At 35.9% G+C, this 19,764-nt stretch overlaps 3 protein-coding genes and 1 pseudogene across 4 annotated transcripts; 2 read left to right on the top strand and 2 right to left on the bottom strand.

Moving 5' to 3' along the window:
• Window positions 1-1,339: 1,339 nt before the first annotated feature.
• LOC147279857 (ubiquitin family protein) lies at window positions 1,340-5,042 on the bottom strand. The gene is made up of 7 exons (XM_086250619.1): window positions 4,655-5,042; window positions 4,371-4,515; window positions 4,033-4,147; window positions 3,884-3,947; window positions 2,694-2,859; window positions 2,069-2,336; window positions 1,340-1,687 (listed from the first exon to the last, which is right to left on the bottom strand). The coding sequence occupies exons 1-6, from the start codon at window positions 4,939-4,941 to the stop codon at window positions 2,091-2,093; spliced, it is 1,023 nt and encodes a 340-aa protein (XP_086106745.1). The 5' UTR covers window positions 4,942-5,042; the 3' UTR covers window positions 1,340-1,687; window positions 2,069-2,090.
• A 2,244-nt stretch (window positions 5,043-7,286) lies between these two features.
• Window positions 7,287-9,546, top strand: LOC147279856 (uncharacterized; annotated as a pseudogene).
• A 302-nt stretch (window positions 9,547-9,848) lies between these two features.
• On the top strand, window positions 9,849-10,530 carry LOC147279855 (uncharacterized). Its single transcript, XM_086252079.1, has 2 exons — window positions 9,849-10,061; window positions 10,171-10,530. Exons 1-2 carry the CDS (start codon window positions 9,849-9,851, stop codon window positions 10,528-10,530), a joined length of 573 nt encoding a protein of 190 aa, XP_086108205.1.
• A 2,356-nt stretch (window positions 10,531-12,886) lies between these two features.
• YY1 (zinc finger (C2H2 type) family protein) lies at window positions 12,887-18,319 on the bottom strand. Of its 2 annotated transcripts, XM_086251954.1 has the most exons (6): window positions 17,994-18,319; window positions 17,258-17,316; window positions 16,266-16,465; window positions 15,714-15,803; window positions 14,329-14,472; window positions 12,887-13,592 (listed from the first exon to the last, which is right to left on the bottom strand). In XM_086251954.1, exons 1-6 carry the CDS (start codon window positions 18,077-18,079, stop codon window positions 13,050-13,052), a joined length of 1,122 nt encoding a protein of 373 aa, XP_086108080.1. In that variant the 5' UTR covers window positions 18,080-18,319; the 3' UTR covers window positions 12,887-13,049. The 2 variants fall into 2 exon arrangements, with proteins under 2 accessions (XP_086108080.1, XP_086108081.1); XM_086251955.1 differs by lacking the exon at window positions 15,714-15,803.
• Between the last annotated feature and the right edge of the window lie 1,445 nt (window positions 18,320-19,764).

Genomic DNA, 19,764 nt, shown 5'->3' with positions numbered 1-19,764 from the left:
TCAAAAAACAATATTTAACAACCAAAAAGACATATTGTCAATCCCTTACACTTTTATTTTTACATATTAATTGTCAATTCTTTGCTAGTAATTGTCTTAACTCTAACCTAATATTCTTACATATTAGGTTAATTAACTTTTTTGCCCAAATGTCGCTTGGAAGTGGGGAATACTAGAATAGGGGATTGTGAATTCGTTGTGGGCAAGTCTACTATAGTCTATAGATTTGCCCAAATAGCCATTAATATAGCGACACTTAATTAAAAGAATATTAAATAATTAAATTAAATATAATTTGATACGGAACAAATATATTACGGTATTTAAAGTTTCATACCGATTTGAAATCGGTACGGTACGGTATGTAATCGGTATTGTTTTTCGACACAAAATTGACACAGTACAAAACAGTATGAGTTCAGTTTCGATATTTCGGTTTCAAATGCCCACCCCTAATTAAAGAAGTGTACTTTGATCTTTATCAAGAAAAGAAAAAGAAAAAATGTCAACTTGAATCTTTATATATACCATAGTAAATTACTCAAAATATATACATATATATATATATATATATGAGGCTCTTAAGAGGGATCCATTTTGGTAAGAATTAAATGGAATCGCATGTGAACTCAACCCTCAATGCAATCTAAAGATCTAAACTGTCTATTTGTTAAGTTCTCACTCAATGATCATCCTAAAAAAAATGAACTAAATTAAAAATTATTTAGTTATCTAATTAAAACCAAATAAATATACGAACACAATATTTCTGATCAACACTGAAATAATCATTACGATAATTAAAGAATTAAACGAATTCTGATTTTTCTGATCTTTTGCATAGAAAATTTTTAAATGTACATTTAAAAATTAAACGGTTCATATTAGTAGTTGACAATATGAGATAGCCCGATCCCTTTTGATCATTTTACTAATGAACTTAAAACTTTTTTATTCTACCAAGACTTGATCCTTCGTCCTCTAATTTTGTTCTTGTTTTCTTTTTAAAAAAGGCATCTTCATTAATTCAAGACAAGTAAAAGTGGGAGGTAAGCCACAGAGGCTCCTCCTCATCGCATACCTTAATCATCAATCTATCACAATCATATGTTTTGAAAGAAAACATACAATTTAATACATCCTGTAACAACATCAAGACTTTAGAACTTATAATTTTCATCTAGATCTTAGAAATGAAAACAATTTTCACAGAAACCATATGGAAAAATGTCAACTAAACAGGTATCCAAGTAGCACATCCCTGTTCTCTATCAAGTTCTGCCTGAGAGATCCTCCTCAATCTTATAAATCCAAGGGAAGACGATTCAGGCGGAAAACAGAGGATGGAAGTATTTTTTTATTTCTATCATTGTTTGTTTACACCAACAAGCAGCCAAATTTATCTAAGAAAACATGTACTGGTGTCAGTGACTGCTCAGACACTACTAGTGTGCTGATGCTCTAAGGACATGCTTAAGGTCCTAATCGCATACCTAGATATATAGATTTATATATTAAAATTTAAACCACAGCACCACACAGCATCCTTGGAACATAAGCTATATCTTCGAAAATAAGAAGAAATTTATACAGATATTGAAATGATGAGTATCAGTCATAGGTGAGTTCCCATCAAAGGCATTAAGTTACTCAGCTGACCCCTGAGAGGAAGGAAATATTGACATTCCTGAAATGAAAGGAAACATATTTAGATGTGACACATCACATTGCTTTAAAAACATGACAAATATGATGATCCCAAAAGCAAAAAACCAAAAAATGCAAGATTTCAACAAGGATCACATTAAGATGTTTTTCAGGCTTATCATGAATTACCTAAGCTGACAACTTTTCCATGAGGAATGAATGAACCAGTTATGGACCCCGAATAAATAAAAGAATTAATTGGTGAAAAAAAGCCTAAACTCACAATCGTAACACGGGGAGAAAAAGAGAATATAAAAAATTGTAAATATATCTATGATAATAATCACTTGAATTATGAAATTATGAAATTATGAAAATGAAATAACAAAGATATCTCAAAAAGTGGATATGAGCAACAAACCAAAAATTCAAAGCTGTAGAGATCATTCATGCCGACGTCTCTTGACATTGTCCTCAGTAAATGACTGCCAGTTATTATGATCAAGGGCGCTCAAGTCATCGAGATCCGCAATGGCAAGCAAGTATGTTGTGAGTTTCACAAGCTCCTGATCACTATCACGGCTAGAATGGGCCTTCTTAAATGGTTTGATGATCAAACCATTTTGTGGGTTCATCACAAAATTTCTTCGCAGATCATCAAACATTATAGTGTTTTTTGAACTGTAAAACTGAATATAACAAGAAACCACTAGTCATTGCCTAAGTGATGGTTGGACAGCAGATGAAAAATGCAAAACTTCCATAACATGCATGGAAATTTTTATCCATCCCCAAATATATGTTATTTAGTAAAAAGCCAGAATTCAGTACTGTGTCTGACAATGATTACATTCCATCTATTTGAACAAAAAAAAAATTTCCTATAAAAATCCTCCCATAACTTGTAATGGACAAATTTCAAATGATGGTTTTGTGCCTTCATATGCTATGCAAAGGAGAGAGCAATCTCTCAATTACTTCAGAAGTCAATAAGGAAAAAAGAAAAAGACCAAATGGAGATAATTAACAAATCCATAGTTTCATACCTCAGGGAATTGAGCCCAGATCAAGCCTAGCGGCTTGCAATCAAAGATCCCACGAGAATCTGATTGAACCGTAATCATTGCTAAATGGTCTAGAAGAGCTGTGATTTTGTAGTTGGGATTGCTGAGTACCCCAAGCTGACCCATCTTCAATTCAACCCATTTGATGCTGCAGAAAGGAAATATATATATATATATATAATATGGTTACAGGTGTCACATATACAATATGTTAAGTAAATAATTCATATAGTTAAGTCCATACTAATAGCAAACAGTTTGAAGCTCTTTCCTTGTTTGTATACTTTAAGCTTCCACATACATCCTCACACAAAATAGAGGAAAAAAAATAGCACATTTTTCAATCACTTTCAGTTTACTTCTTTTGTATGTAAGGAAACAAAATTTTTTTTTAAAAAAAAAAAAAAAAAAAAGAGAGAGAGAGAGCCTTGATTCTTTTGTAAGAATCCTTTCATTTACAAAAAAAAGGTGCCACTTGAGTAATGAGAAGCAATAAAGGTTTATGGTAAGTTAGGGGTTCAGCCCCTTCCAATGTACCAAAAGGACTTCTCGCTAATTCATTATATATATATATATATATATATGGCATGGTATTTGGCATGATCTCTTGCCAGACATCTGAATTTGCAGTCCTGGCAACATCACTACATATAGTTATCTTTTTTACTTGCAATGCAAAGAATGCAAAACAAAATCTTTGAAATAAATACCTATTTCAAAGAAGAAATCTGTCAAAGAGAAGAATAGAAAGAGAAAGGTGAAATCCATTCGACAAGAAATGATAGGAACCAATGCCATTTCGATATTGAATTCATTCAACTTTGTGTTAGAACCCATCGATAAAATAAGTCGTGCTGCTAACATGATTGAATTTGTATGAAGGGATTTATTGGTATACTTTCTGAAGAGGTTTAATGTATTTAGGCTCGATAATGATTAACAATACATGAATAACAAAAGAAAAAAGATAAGATAAATATCAGAAAATAACCAAATGATCTTACGAAAGTTATGCAACGATTTCCAAGGAATTTAGAAAAACACTTAGGCGGAAACATATAAGAGCATATCTACGTCACAAATTCTTAAAAGGTATATAAATTGGTCCATCAATACCTATCGGTCTTTTCATATAATTATCTTAACATAGAATTTGCTAACTGACAGCTTACCTGGTTGCTGACCATATCATAATATCATATTCTGCATAAGCAGCTGTAAGAAACTCATGAAGATCTACAAAACACAATGTGGGAAATGTAAAATTAGAGGGACATGGAGACTTTTAAAAAGTAGCAACTTGCTATGAAGAAACACTCACAAGGCCGCATAAGTTGAAGCGGGTTCTCTGCTGTGGACCGGTGATCAAAGAGAGTATAATCAATATCCAACACAAGCAGTTTCTTTCCTTCCCGGCACGGATTCCGAAGATCAATCTAAACCCAATGCACAGAAACACATAAAAACATATTCATTTGAAATTGGGTCACTGTTTTACCTTGTGTTTCTGTTTTTTTTTTTTCTCAATAACCCATTTAAAAGCAAACAAATGTGAAGCATAAAGGAGCACAACAACAGCAGCAATAACAACAACAACAACAACAACAACTACTACTCCTATTTGAAAGCCAAAGATAGATAGAAACAACAGCAGCTAACCTTGTAATGATCAATACGCCTTCTCAACTTTTGCTTATTGACATGTTTATCTTTAATGTCAACAGCCTCATCTTGCCCAAGCTCAAAGTCATCAACAACGTCCGAAGACTCCACCGGATCCACTATAATATCATCCTCCATGGTACTAATTCAATTCAATTCAATGCAGTAAACAAATTATCAAACACTTGGTGTGCATAAACACACATATATATATGTATATACACTTAAAAAAAAAAAAAAAAGAACAGGACAGAACAAAAAGGAGGGGAGGACCCACTCACCCGATCATGGTCATTTTGAGGGAGGACTTGAAGGGGAGAGAGGAGAGCAAAACGGCGTCGTCGGCGAGTTTGGAAGGGAGGAGTTTTGGGTAGAGAAGCTTTTGGCGTTTGGGCAAGACGTTGGTGAGTTGGCAGATTCGGCGCTTCAACTCGCCCACCGAGTCGTCGCCGCAGACTCGGACCGTGTACTCCTTCCCGCTCCACTTAAACGTCAGTGTTAGCTCCTCTTCCGGAGACAACGACGACGTCGTTGAGGTTGAGGCTGAGGCTACTCCAACTCCTGCCATTGCACAAAGTCGCAAACTGCTAACTTTCAATTCTTCAATTCCTCTTTCTCTTTGCTTCTCTGAGGTTTAGGCTGTTTAGCCACAGCTTTTTCACAGGTTTCAATCAGTCGAAGCTCCTATTTATATTCTGATTCTTTATTTTTTTCACTCTCTTTATTATTATTATTATTATTATTTTTTCACTCTCTTACATCCAAATTTTGAGCCCAATCTGCTAGTCACCAAGTAAAAGCCCACTTTGTGTGGTCTATTTGTTTTTTTGGTAAGCCAAAATTGCTTTTTGGAAAATTCTACAATGTGGCTTCTATTAGTACTCACAAAGATAGGATTCAAAATGATGTGTTATTGTTTCATTGATTTATACATGATCCACTTAGAGGTTCATTTATTTCATAACAAATAACACATTGACACTTGTTGTAACCTCGTGAATATAGAAACATCAAAAATACAATATTTGTACCTTGACTATTATATTCTAAGATCCCTAAAACAAGTTAATCTTTTTTGTTTGTTGGAATACGGGTTGGATCAAAGTAACAAATACGCACATAATCTTAAATATGGAAACACTTAGGGTCATGAATTCTTACAAAATATATACCCTAGTAAAACATCATGCTAGACAGATGATGTCCAATAAATATTTACAACCCAAAAATCAAACATGTTTAGATTATATACAAATCAGAATAATATAAAGGAAATGTAACAAAAGCGGGTATGAAGACAAATAAACGAGACTAGAAACTTACGAAATACCAAACAAGACGTACAAGTGTCATGCCCAACAACTCAATCGAGTGTAGGAAATAGGCCCTAAAAGCCAACATGTTTCTTATATGTAAATCTGGGATATTTCAAATTAAATAGGGCATTAAAGCATTATTCATTATATTTGTTGATTCTAAGAGGAAACATGGTGAGCCAATGAGTTAACCTTGAGACCAATCATTGGCTTTCAATTTATTATTAATTTCTATTTCTTTTTTTCTTTTTTTATTTTGATTGTTTGTTTGATTTTATTTTTGATTTCCAAATTTGCATATCCAAATTTACCTTTATTTTGCAAAAAATTATTGAGTGTATCCTATCTTGCGCTTAGATTTATAGTTAATTGCATTGAAATCAATTTTTATACTCAATTTTGCAAATTTCTTTTTGTTGTAGCTATAGTTTTAGTTTCAAATTTGGTTGTAATTTTAGTCGTAAAATTCTCGAATTTGATGTTTCAGTTGGAATCTAGAATCTTAGAACTTAAATTCTTTGTTACTATAACAATTTCATAAAGACTTACTATTATTCTTTATGTTTATTTCATCCTTTTGTTGTTGTGCATATCCAATGCTTTTATAGAAGGGAAATTTGGTGAAATAACATTTTTTAATACTAGAATTACTTTTTTGACTCTCATCTTCAAAACTAATTTTTTTTTTTTTTAACTTTTTAGACACTTTTTATACCAAAACACCCATTTTAGTCGCCACATGGTTGACATGGCAATATTATGTCGACCAAAAATTTGAATTAATAAAAATGTAAAGAAAGTGGGAGAATATGAAAATGATGAATTGGCTACAGCACTATTTAGATAATGATGTAGCGCTATCTAAATTGGCTATAGCACCACTTAAAGTGGCGACAATTTGTCGACCATCGAAATTTTAGATCTGAATTTGAATTTCATTGATGCTGAGTTTTGAAGATAAACACGAACAAAAATTCAAATTTCCAAATCTAACAAGATTAAACTCTCAAAACAAAAGCAAAACAAAAAAGTTATTTCATTGTCTTAATTTTTTACATCAATACAACAAAAGGTTCTAAAAGAAAAAAGAATGATGAGATCACAAATTCTCTTCAAATAGAGAAATCCATTAATATATGGATATGAGAGAGAAAACCCCATTAATATAAGGGAGAAGCTTTAAGATCTACTTCTTGTCAAGTCTACCACTTGATAAGAAGCTTTAGAGAGATTTCCTCAATCTCAAGCAATTTTTAGTTAATAGTTTTACTTCTGAATTTTACTGTTTATCATTTAAAATAAATTTAAGCTAAAGTTTATATAGTGGCCACGTGGCACTCACATTTGTGGTGAGGAAGGATTTAAGGCCAACGACTCTCATTTGTAAGGAAATTGCATTGTTGTGACTTTTCCTATCAATCCAAATCGTCATTGGAGCTCTGCTCCAGGCTACATCTTCTTCCTCTTTTTATCTTCTCCAAATCTCTGCATATAATAGGTTAAGGTTGAAAACAGACTTAACATTTGGTATCAGCTAGGCCTCGGTCCTTTGTTCCCTTCCTTTTTAATGCCCAGATATTTGACCCGTTACCATCAAATGGAAAACCATTTCACCACCATCGAAACCTCAATCGAGAATCTCACTGCTGGCCTGAAACATCTCTCTAATTCCCTCTCCAACATGATCGATGCTCGTTTTGGTCCTTATTTTACTCAGTTGCGTCATGATCTGGCTCACGGGTCCGATGACGACGCTATGGTGGCAGAGGGTGGTCGTTATCGCCGTCGATTTGCTGCGGACGGCACAAAGGGACCTCACTCTCGCCCCCAATGGCAGCCTTGGCTGGAATTTCCTCGATTTAATGACGGTGACGATCTGCTTGCATGGATCTACAAGGCGGAGCAATTTTTTGCCTTTTATAACACTCCGGAACATCAGAAAGTGGTCATCGTCTCCTTCAACATTGAGCATGAAGCTTTACAGTGGTTCCGCTGGATGAACTGCTTAAAGACGACGCCACGTTGGGAGGATTTCACCCGGGCCTTTTGTAGGGAGTTTGGGCCTTCTGAGTTTGATGATAGTGTTGATCGAAGCTTTGTTCAAGCTTAAACAAATAGGTAATCTCAAGGATTACATTCATGAATTTCATAGATTGGCTAATCGGACTAGGGAAATTGGACCTGAGTTATTGAAGAGTTGTTTTTTGGGTGGTTTAAAGAATGAGTTAAAATTTGATGTTAAACTGTTTAACCCCCAATCTGTTCAGGATGCTATTGCTCTTACTATACAAATTGATACTAAGCTAGCTGAAACTAAATCTCATTTACCCAAACCTTAGTCTCTCCTGAAACACCACCCCTTAGCCATTATGCCTTCTCCTAGTTCTATTGCAATTGTCCCAAAGATTGAACCAAAGCAACCCACTAAGTTTGGAGAACAAACCCGTCAAAAAACTCACCCTGAAGAGGTCCAAAACAAGAGATCCAAGGGCCTATGTTTTTATTGTGATGAAAAATTTACTAGAGGCCACAGGTGTAATCAAAAGCAGTTATTGATGTTGGAAGTGAATTTTGATGAAAAGGGTATGGAATTTACTGATGAGGAGCTTGGTGACAAGAGTGGTGGCTCTGATGTTAGTGGAGAATTGCAGAATATGGCATTGAGTGAGTGTGCCTTCTATGGCACTGAAGCCAAACATTCACTCAAAACCATGAAGGTGGAGGGACTGATGGGAAATCATTCCATGAAGATTTTGCTTGACTCAGGGAGTACACACAACTTTGTGGGCTCCAGGTTGGTTAAAAGGATGGGTTGGATGACACATCACACTGGTGATTTTGAGGTAATGGTTGCTGATGGGGGTAAGGTCCACAGTAGAGGATGCTTAAAAACACCATTGTCCATGGGAACCTACATCTATGATGCTGACCTATTTTCCTTGCCTTTGGGTGGCTGTGATGTGGTGTTAGGGATCAAATGGTTGGCTTCAGTGAGTCATATTCTGTGGGATTTCCAACTTCTTACAATGTAATTCACAGTGCTGGGTACCACTTGCCATCTTTCAAGCATTGACACTCAGGCTCCACTGGTTCAAGAAGCTTCACTACATCAAATTGAGAAAGATTTGTTGACATCCAGCTTAGGACTACTTCTCTATTCTGTGGAAGCTAAGAAGTTGGAGGCATGTGATTGGTGCAGCAAGCAACTACAGGAGCTGTATGAAGTATTAAGCACATTTGAGGATGTGTTTCAAACTCTATCCTCACTGCCTCCCTCTAGGCCTCATGACCACAAAATACCCTTGGTGCCTGGTTCTAAACTTCCCAGCATAAGACCCTATCATTATGGACCCCTCCAGAAGACTGAAATTGAAAAAGAAGTGGGATAATTACTTGATTCAGGCTTCATTAGGCCTAGTCATAGCCCTTTTTCATCTCCAATGCTGATAGTTTAGAAAAAAGAGGGCATCTGGCAAATGTGCATGGACTACAGAGAGCTTAATCAACTGACTGTCAAAGATAAATATACAATACCACTGATTGACGACCTGTTAGTGGAATTACATGGAGCTAAGTATTTTACAAAGCTGGATTTAAGGTCAGGATATCATCAAATAAGGATGGATCTAGGGGATATTGAAAAGACTGCATTTTGAACTCATGAAGGGCATTATGAGTTCTTGGTGATGCCATTTGGGCTCACTAATGCCCCAGCCTCATTTCATAACTTGATGAATGACCTGTTCAAGCCCTATTTGAGAAAGTTTGTTCTAGTTTTCTTTGACGACATTCTCATTTACAACTGCTCCTGGGAGGACCACTTAGAACACTTGACACAAGCTTTCCAGATTCTCTAACAGAATCACTTGTATGTCAAGAAGCAGAAGTGTGCTTTTGGTCACTGTCAGGTTGAGTATCTCGGCCATATTGTGTCCAGGGATGAGGTGGCTGCTGATCCATCCAAGCTCAAAGCAATTGTAGATTGGCCTCAGCCTCGAAATATTAAAGAGTTGAGGGGGTTTCTCGGTTTCACTGGATACTACATGAAGTTTGTCCCTGGTTATGAAAAATATGTCAGCCACTATACAAATTGACCAAGAAAGATGGTTTTAAATGCGATTCAGAGGCTACAGTAGGTTTCCAACAACACAAGGCTGTGATGGTTTCTCCCCAAGTTCTTGCTATTCCTGACTTTAACATTCCATTTGTATTGGAATGTGATGCTTCTGGTAATGGAATAGGGGTTGTCCTGCAGCAAAATAATAGATCAATAGCTTTCACAAGCCAAGCCTTATCTGTCTATGAGAAAGAATTGATTGCAATTGTTTATGCAGTTAAGAAGTGGCAAAGCTATCTCCAGGGCAGACATTTTGTGATCAAAACCGATCACAATAATCTCAAGTATTTCTTAACACAAAGGGCTAACACACCCTTTCAGCAGAAATGGGTAGCAAAGTTGTTGGGATATGACTGAAATCCAGTACAAACATGGGGTAGAAAATGTGGTGGCAGATGCACTGTCTAGAGTACATGGGTTTGATCCGGTGGAAGAGAGTCCAATAGAACTGAAAGCTATTTCCTATCCTTACTTTGGTTGGGTAGATGAGTTGAGACATCATGTAGAACATGATGATTGGGTGATCAACAAGCTCCAGGAGCTAGCTGCTCTAGATCCAAACTCCACTAATCCCTCTACACTCAAGAAATTTCATGTTGAAAATGGGTTCCTCAAGTATAAAGCAAGAGTAGTAATTAGTCCCACCTCCCCTTGGAGAAGGAAGATATTCATTGAGCATCATTCTTCACCAGTTGCAGGGCATCCAGGAATGCTAAAGACATAGCATAGAATCAAAAGAGGTTTTTATTGGCAGGGAATGAAAAAAGATATTAAGCAGTGGCAAAATACTCAATATGCCAACAAAACAAGTATGAAACAATTTCTCCCCCAGGTGTGTTACAACCTTTATGCACATTTTATAGCATTATCACACCCTTACACAGCCTCAGTTGTAGCTCAAGCTTTCATTGATCATGTGTTTAAATTACATGGAATGCCAACTTCGATTGTGAGTGACAGGGATCCTATTTTCCTAAGTGCCTTGTGGAAGGAAATTTTTAAACTACAGGTCTCCAAGCTTTGCATGTCATCTGGTTATCATCCATAGAGTGATGGTCAATCTAAAGTAGTGAACAGGTGCCTAGAAACTTACCTGAGATGCTTTACTGGTTATCAGCCTAAAAAGTGGGTTGCTTGGCTTGCTTGGGCCTATTGGAGCTACAACACAGCTTACCATACTTTTGCCAAATCAACACCATTTGAGCTAGTGTATGGATACCCCCCACCTCAAATTTCCTCCTATGAATTGGGTTTAGCTAGAATGGATGTAGAGGAAAAAAGCTTGTTGGAGAAAGATAGAATGCTTAAAATGTTGAAAACTAATTTGGAGATAGCTCAGAACAAGATGAGATCGTAGGCCAACAAGCATAGAACAGATAGGGAATTCTATGTTGGTGATTTTGTCTATCTCAAGTTGGTACCGTATCAACTTCAATCCTTGGCTACTCACTCTTATCACAAGCTTCATCCTAGGTTCTATGGACCCTATAAAGTAACTGAAAGGATTAGGACAGTGGTGTACAAGTTGAGGCTACCTGCAGAGACTAGAATTCACCATGTGTTCCATGTGAGCTCTTTGAAGAAACATTTGGGTCCCCAAGTCACTCCTATGACCACACCATTTATCACAGATGAGGGGTTAGTCCAAGAAGAGCCTCAAGTTATCCTGTAGAGGAGGATTTTCAAGAAAAATAATGCAGCTGGTGTTCAGTTCCTTGTGCAGTAGAAGGGCCATACCCCAGAAGAGGCAACTTGGGAGGATTCTGATATATTTGAGAAAAAGTTTCCAAGCTTCCAAGTCCTAGTTCAATCTTGAATCAAGTCAAACCTTGTGAACAAGGTTCATCTGAAGGGGAGAGCAATTGATAAGAAGCTTTAGAGAGATTTCCTCAATCTCAAGCAATTTTTAGTTAATAGTTTAACTTCTGAATTTTACTGTTTATCATTTAAAATAGATTTAAGCTAAAGTTTGTTATAGTGATGCCACGTGGCACTCACATTTGTGGTGAGGAGGGATTTAAGGCCAACAACTCTCATTTGTAAGGCAGTTGTATTGTTGTGACTTTTCCTATCAATCCAAATTGACATTGGAGCTCTGCTCCAGGCTACATGTTCTTCCTTTTTTTATCTTTTCCAAATCTCTGCATATAATAGGTTAAGGTTGAAAACAGACTTAACACCACTGGAGCACATTAAAACCAAAAAAATATGCCGTAAATAGAAATGGCTGCCACCATGATTCCTTTTTATTGAGGATTGTGACTCTGATCGAAGGCTGGAGTGAAAGCTTGAAATCGAAAGACTCGGCTGCAAGCTTGGAACCGAAAGGTTGAGATGCGAGTTTGGAATCGAAGGGATGATTTCTTAGATCTGCAAGTCAGATCTTAGTTGGGGGTGGGAGAGAGAAACTGGGATGAGAGAGGACAAATGAATGGGTTGGGCTAGCCATGGAGAAGAAGACCTAGATTTGGGTTTCTGAATGTGAGATTAGGAAGGAGGGAAAGAGAGAGAGAGAGAGAGAGAGAGAGAGTGTGTGTGTGTGTGTGTGTGTGTGTGTGAAAGAGAGAGAGAGAGAGAAGCTGAGTTGAGTAATTAAAAGGGTGTTTTGATTCAAAAAAGTGTCCAAAGAGTTAAAAAAGAAATTTTAGTATTAAAAAAAGTTATTTCACAAAATTTCCCTTTCTAGAATGTGGTCCGTAAATGAAGATTGAGGATGAGGGTGGTTGTGGTTGTGGTTAAATTTTTAATGTTGCCATTATAAGGCACTCTTAAAAAAATTCACTTTGTGAATTGGAGTTGGCCTAATTAGCTGATAACAAAAAGCTCTCTCCCTACACACCGGGTTTGAACCCTTCCTTGTAATAAAAAAAAAATATTCACCTTATAATTGTGCTGCTATTAAGCTTAATTACAATCGTCAATATCTTCCAACTATAGAAACTCCAAATCCTACGTATCTTTTTCAACAGGTTGTCTTCTTAGCAATTTTATTTAAGTTGCGTGTTAAACAATTTTTCTTAACTTATCGCTCTATATAACAGTATAGATATTATCATTTGTTCATATCCTTGGACATGAAATTGGTATAAATGCCTAACCACATTGCTCCTTCGAAAGGTAAAATAACAAATAAAAAAAACAAATTAAACAAAAATAAATGGCAGTAGGTGGGTTACATACAAAGTGCCTCCACGCCCATAAAAATACAAACAATAAAAGAAAAAGAGTGCCCTCCATGAGAATCTAGTCTTCATCCTCTGTTTCTTCATCGTCATCGTCATTGTTTTCGGCGTACCTCCAACCATCCTCAACATTGTCACGGTCCTCCTCTGTTTCTTCACTATCTTCTTCCTCATAAACCACTTCTTCTTGAACAGGCCACGGCTTTTTCATTGTGTTCATAGTGGCAGGAGATGGAGTCGAGCCTTTACGCTGCACAGTTTTTGAAGGTGGGAACTTCAAGTTTGGTTTTGACCTGTTTTGTTTCTGGCCTTTTCCATTCACACGTTTTCCAGCATAGGCATCTTGATCACTGGCTTCATCCATCTCATTGTCAGCAGTATTAGGGGCATTCTCGGCATTCTCATCCGACATATGGCCAGGATGCTCTCTCCTCAGATGTAGTTTAAGCTTGTATTCATGGATGTAGGCCTTTTCACACCCTTCATAAGGACACGCATAAGGGCGATCAGATGATGCAGAACCATAAACCCCTGCAGGAGGCTTGGGAGTTTTGGTTTGCTTCTCTGGAGGGGTGGCATACTTTGGCACTTCCACGGCCACATTCTGTAAAATTAATGTTAATATTGATAATTAAATCATACTTTCTATGGTTAAGATGTCTATGAAAGTAGTTGTGTAAGATTAATATCAGTTATAAATTGGGAGTATCAACAAAAAAGGCATATGGTTTGCCCCTATTATCAGATATTTCTACTAGGAACAAGGACCTTATCATGCCCATGAATTAAAATTTCACTATATTCTGCATCAAACCCGAAGACCTTTACCTGCACCACTTTTTCGTCATCTACTAATGTTGCATTTGGATTGGTGGATATGGAAGACGAGGATTCCATTTCAATGTTTAGTGTGAAATTTTAAATAAAACTTCAGAAACTTTAGTTTATATGTTAATTGAATCCACATGTGAATTTGACTATTTTAAATAGAATAAAATTTTAACAAAATATGTCATTTCAAAGTCATTCTCTAACTCATTTGAATATATACAGAGTTTTCTTCTCCAAACAGAACAAAGATTGTCACAACTATATTTTTTTTTTCAACATTTTCATGCAAATTTAAACTAGATATTTAAATACAAATCCCTCATTTTGAATCCACAAATCTAAATACAAACATAAATGAATTTGATAAAAAACAAAAACAAAAACAAAATTACTAGATTTGAGATGCAGCTATCAAACATCCATATAATATTCATTAAAAAAAATAGAAATGACAAAGATAATAACACCAAATATTTCATAAAAATTAAAACCAGGGGAGTATAAGTAACCTTTTCATGGTGAGATGAAATGTGGTTTTTTAGCTTGTACTCATGTGCATATCTCTTTCCACAGTCTGGGTATGGGCAAATATGATAGTTCTCTTGTGAATGCGTTTTCATGTGTGACCTTAGGTTGAAGTCCAGGGAGAATGCCTGCAGATGCCAGAGTTAAAATTGATAACAGCACAAATAGTTTATGCATGTGCACACAAGATAAAGAAAATATCTGGTTCAAAATAATTTAACGCACCCTTCCAAATTTATGAAAGAAGAAGAATGGCTCACGTAAACAGCTAGGCTGCTAGTGACATTGTGCTTTTTTCTTAATTGGATGTGCTATATTTAATAACTTATTTCGAAATAATCATTACCTTAAGAAGCCTTCCTTTGTTTATACTTGTCCAAGTTTCATGCAAAACTTGAACTTATACCTGTAAATCATGACCAGATTCTGTTCTGCTGATCCTATAAACTTCATATTTCCTTAAAATAAGTTTTCAAAATCTAAACATTAATGGTTGATAGAGCATCAAACTCAAAACTAATTGGCAACGGGTGGCCTCCAAGATATTATATATTGTAGTGCAAGGCTGAAATACCCAATATGGTATCACACGCCCCCTCACATGTGGCCAGACTGAGCGCATCATGTGGATCAATTGTATTGGGTGAAATGGAGTGCATGTGGCCAAATTGGACACGTTTGACCTGACACTTGGATAAATTGCCCGCTCTGATGCCATGTTAAAGTTAGAGCATCCAACTCAAAACTAATTGTCAATTGGTGGAGAGGCCGAAGATGTTATGCATTATGGTACAAGGCTTGAAATAATGGTCCACTCTGATGCCATGTTAAAGTTAGAGCATCCAACCCAAAACTAATTGTCAATTGGTGGAGAGGCCGAAGATGTTATGCATTATGGTACAAGGCTTGAAATACCTGATGTGGGATTTTATATTTCTCAACAAGGGTGTAGGAGTAAAATTTGAGAGCATTCAAAACCTATTTGTCGGGTCTTAGTCATGTTTATATTAGATATACAACTATGATTCATTCTGAAAAGGGATGGTGAGACACACACACACAATATGAAATAAAAGTTTCGCCAATATCATTGATAAATTGAGAATGTAAGATAAACTCCTCACTAGGACTGTAATGTGCGGCAGCTAAATAAACCTTGCCAAGTGTGCAACAGGAAATTAACTAAACATAACTGATAACACAGAAGTGGATGAAAATATATTGCATCCCTAGAAGGACACTATGATCATATTTTGTGGAAAAAAATTACAACTATCATAAATTCAACATTAGATTCCAAGAGATCAATGAAAGAAAACAGCAAGGAAGAAGTATAAAAAAACCTTTTAATAGCAGATAAAATAATCACCTTACCACAGCCTTCATGAGGACATACAAAATCTCTTTCTCCAGTATGAATAAGAAAGTGTCTTTTCAACTTTGAACTATCCAAAAACTTCTGCAACATTGACAATATTCTTTTTCAAATTACTAAGTAAGATAGAAGAAATTTTGCTGGAAGATCAGTATCTATCCATTGATTTCTCTTTTTCCCTTTTTTCCCCCAAGTTCTTAACTTACCAATATACCTTACAGAAAAGAAACACTTCAGTGCAACATGGAACTATAGGAATATAGGAACTGCACAAGAGTTTACAAGTTCCAGAAATAAGTTATTAGACCAACTACTTAACAAATGCTTTCTTCATAAATAAGTTACTGATGGTAGCACATGGGATTTGACTTCAATGTTTGCCTTATCGTCTGAATTTGAAATGGTAAACTGACAACTATTTTCTATTTGTTTTTTCAAGATAGTAACTTGCTATTTCAATCCCAAAGCTTTTCTGTACCAGTGTAGAACCGACGCTTAAAGGAAAACAAAAGTTGGGGAAAACAAGATAAACATTGGAAATAATACCTTTCCACAACCCTCATAGTGACAAACATATTGTCTCTCTCCATGTATGTGAGAATGCTTCCTCAAAGCACCAGCATCAATAAAGGTCTTCCCACAGCCTTCGTAGCTGCAAAGAAAAAGCACTTCAGTTGTTGGTTCTGGTTCTGGCTCTGGTGCCACTGGTTCTTTTGATTTCTCATTCACAGCCTTTAATGTGTCCTCTATGAAAAACAGATAAAATAGAAAAAAAACAAAAACAAAAACAAAAAATCAGGCCAAACTCATTATAATCATAATAACAAAGAAAATCAGAACATGCTCTGTCGTGTCCAAAATGGCTCCCTTATCTCATTTGTGATCCATAAAGTCCCAAGCCTAAAGTTAAATCGGCAGATAGTAAAAACAATGCATAACTAAAATGACATATCAAGAAATTAATAACTAAAGATTTTAGATGGTATAAAGCAATGACGGCACAAACTATAGATGTTAAACTCAAGAAAATTGCAACCTTTCATACTTTAGAAGTCAAACTATAGACTGACAGAAGCAGGAAGATCTGAAATAAGACACTAATCCCTAAATTGGCACTTATGGAATATAAATACTACTACAAACAATAATGAACCTATAGGGCCACCTTCGAGTAACATTTTACTCACCTATTAATTAGGTAAATATATACGAATCACAGAAACTGAAAGAAAGTTAAATAAATTAGAAAGCTGCCATGATTTCTAAGACAAATTAGATCAACCACTACTCACATAGCATGTAAAACATACACAACACATATCTAAAAGCCATATTTTTGCTTCTTTTTCTTTTTTGAAAAGAAACTTCATTTGTCTTTTTCTTTACAGAGATGCACACACAAAAAACTATTAATTTTAATATATTAATCTCATTCATGCAAAATTCCTAGAAGACAACTTACAAAGTTAAACTGGCTTAGAAGTATTTTCAAAAAGCATACTATAGAATGTGGGTAGGGGAGAAGAAGAAAAATCTACCTGTGACCCATTTAAAGAGAGAGCACTTCCCACCTGTTGCTACGACATCTTGGGGAACCCTAACAACAATTTTCATCAAACTATTAGGCACTGCAGGTTAAACACTTACTCCGGCGTGCTTTTGATTTAATTGATCATATTCATAGATTTTTTTTTTTTTTAAAAAGGTTCAATAAAATTGAATTTTCGACTTTGTGAGTTCCTAAACATTTGAACGGAGGGCTATGCAAATAAAATCAGGCAATGTAACTCAATTGTACTGTAACCAAATCTTCAACGAATCAATTTTTTTTTTTTTTTTTCATTTTGAAATTGCTAAGCAAAACCTCACACAGTTTCGTGGCTTAGGTTCTGTGATTTTTCATCAAATTTATTCACAGAACCCAACGCATCCTTTTCACTTCTCAGCAACCATCAAAAACTACAACTGAGTCCCATAAAATTACGCCTTCGCTTTATTTTGACAGAAAATTGAAAACGTTAAACTAAATTCCCCTGTTTTTTTATACTAATTCACCTATATATTTACAGAATCACCAAAACAACAAGAAGATAAAAAAATATAACATTTTTCAGAGACTTAAGGAAATTGAATCCTGCACTAATATTCGAAATCGTTTTCCCATTTCTTCATCTGAATTTTCTCGGAGACCAAACAAAAACAGTTATTGAGCCCAAGAAACATAATCAATACAACATAAAATAAATAAATAAAAAATTAAAGGAAAAGAAATACCATTCTTTAAGCCATTTAACAGCGGGAGTCTTGGATTTGAAGATGGGGCGCCTCTCGAACAGGTTGTGATGGAATTGGGTCTCCATCTCTTTCTTCTCCTTTTATTCGAGGTCTTTATTAGAATTTCAATGTTAGGGGTTAAGGCGAGGGTTAGGGTTTGGGTTAGGACAAGAATTTAGGGTTTGTATATTAGACAAGGATTGTGAAGGAGATAAAGCTTGGGTTGTTCTGCTCTTCTCCACCACTTCAGGTCTGGTTGGCGGGTCGGGTCGACGGCCGGAGTGTTACCCCCAACAAAATACATGAGCCTGCTTTACCTTTTTTATTTTATTTTTCTTTTCTTTGGTTTTTAACTTTTTAAGACTTAAATTAAGGGTGTATTTAATTGAAATTTTAATGAATTTTAAGAAAATTTAAAGAGTAATTTAATAAGTAAATTATTATAAAGTACAATTTTGGACTTCTATTCCCTCTTAGACCCACCTATTTAATTGAATTTCCCAGCCGGTCCACTTTATTTTCTTTCGGTCCACTTCTAATTTTTCATCCCTTCTCCGTCTCTCTCTCCGTCAATCTCTTACTCCCTCTCTCATTTCTCTCTCCTCACTCACGCCCAGCCACCCCTCATCCTCGATCTGTGTCGTCCCACGTGGGCTCAGAGGTTGAGCAATGGTGCTCGGACGGCGTTGCGATGCCTATCTCGGAGCAGCCAGGTTCAGTGGCTTCGCTGCCACTGTCGAGCTATTGTTTTGAGTCCGATCGACAATACCGAAACAATTTGCGCTACCTTCGATGTTGGAGTCGATGTCGTTGGCTACAGATCTAAGACACTGCGACTTTGGCTATGGCGAATGAGACCTTGATGGGTTTGGGTCTTCTGTTGTGTTGGGGTTAACTCTTATTTTGGGGGTTTGCGTTCTTGTTTTTGTGTTTTTTTTTTGGTCTTGTGGTCATGGTGGTAGTGGTGATGGAGTTAACTCAGTGTACTTGAAATTGAGAACTTGAATGGGAAAGAGGATGCCCAAGTGGGTTTGGAGTCTTCTTTGATTTTGAAGAGAGATGGGGTCGAGCTACCCAACCTTACAGTGAAGGAAAAGAAGGAACTTGCGTCCTATGCTCACAGCTTGGGGAAAAAGCTCAAGTCCTAATTGGTGGGCAAGTCCGGTGTTACTCCCAATGTTGCAGCTTCTTTTATAGAGAACCTTGAGTCCAACGAGCTTCTCAAGGTATTTGTTGATTTGTTATACATTTTTTTTTTTCTGAAAATTTGTGGTGGTTTAGTTATTACCTAGTTGGGGTTTAAGGGTTTATGTCAAATTTGAGGGATTTTATTGTGCTAGTCTGAATGTCTGTGCTATTATTGATGAGTGCTTCTCCTCTGCAAGTTGCATTTTCTTGGATTTGTCATAGAAATGGATTCAAGATAATTCATTTTCTTTTGCTTTTTTTTTTCTTTTCTTTTCTATCATACTAATGTTTTTCCTTTTTGGTTTCTAAATTTAGGAAATACAAGATTGCTGATTCCTATGGTTTTTGAATGCATAGGTGTAAGATTGTTGATTATAATAGTTGTGAAATGCATATGTGTTAACTTTTTTTCTCTTTGAATATCTAGTATTAATGGCGTTTGGTAAATAAATTTTGAAATCTCAAATTGATTTCATCTAAGTCATCATTCTTAGATCTCAAATTGATTTGGTAAAAAAAAAACATTGAGACATGCAAGTCCCTCATAATTTGTGTATGTGTGTGAGACATCCAAAAAGCTACA

Source organism: Dryas octopetala, chromosome 7, assembly GCF_963921425.1.
Source record: "Dryas octopetala chromosome 7, drDryOcto1.1, whole genome shotgun sequence".
NCBI classification, from domain to species: domain Eukaryota; kingdom Viridiplantae; phylum Streptophyta; class Magnoliopsida; order Rosales; family Rosaceae; genus Dryas; species Dryas octopetala.
The sequence above is the reverse complement of the archived record's forward strand: the minus strand, read 5'-3'. Positions and strand labels throughout refer to the sequence as shown.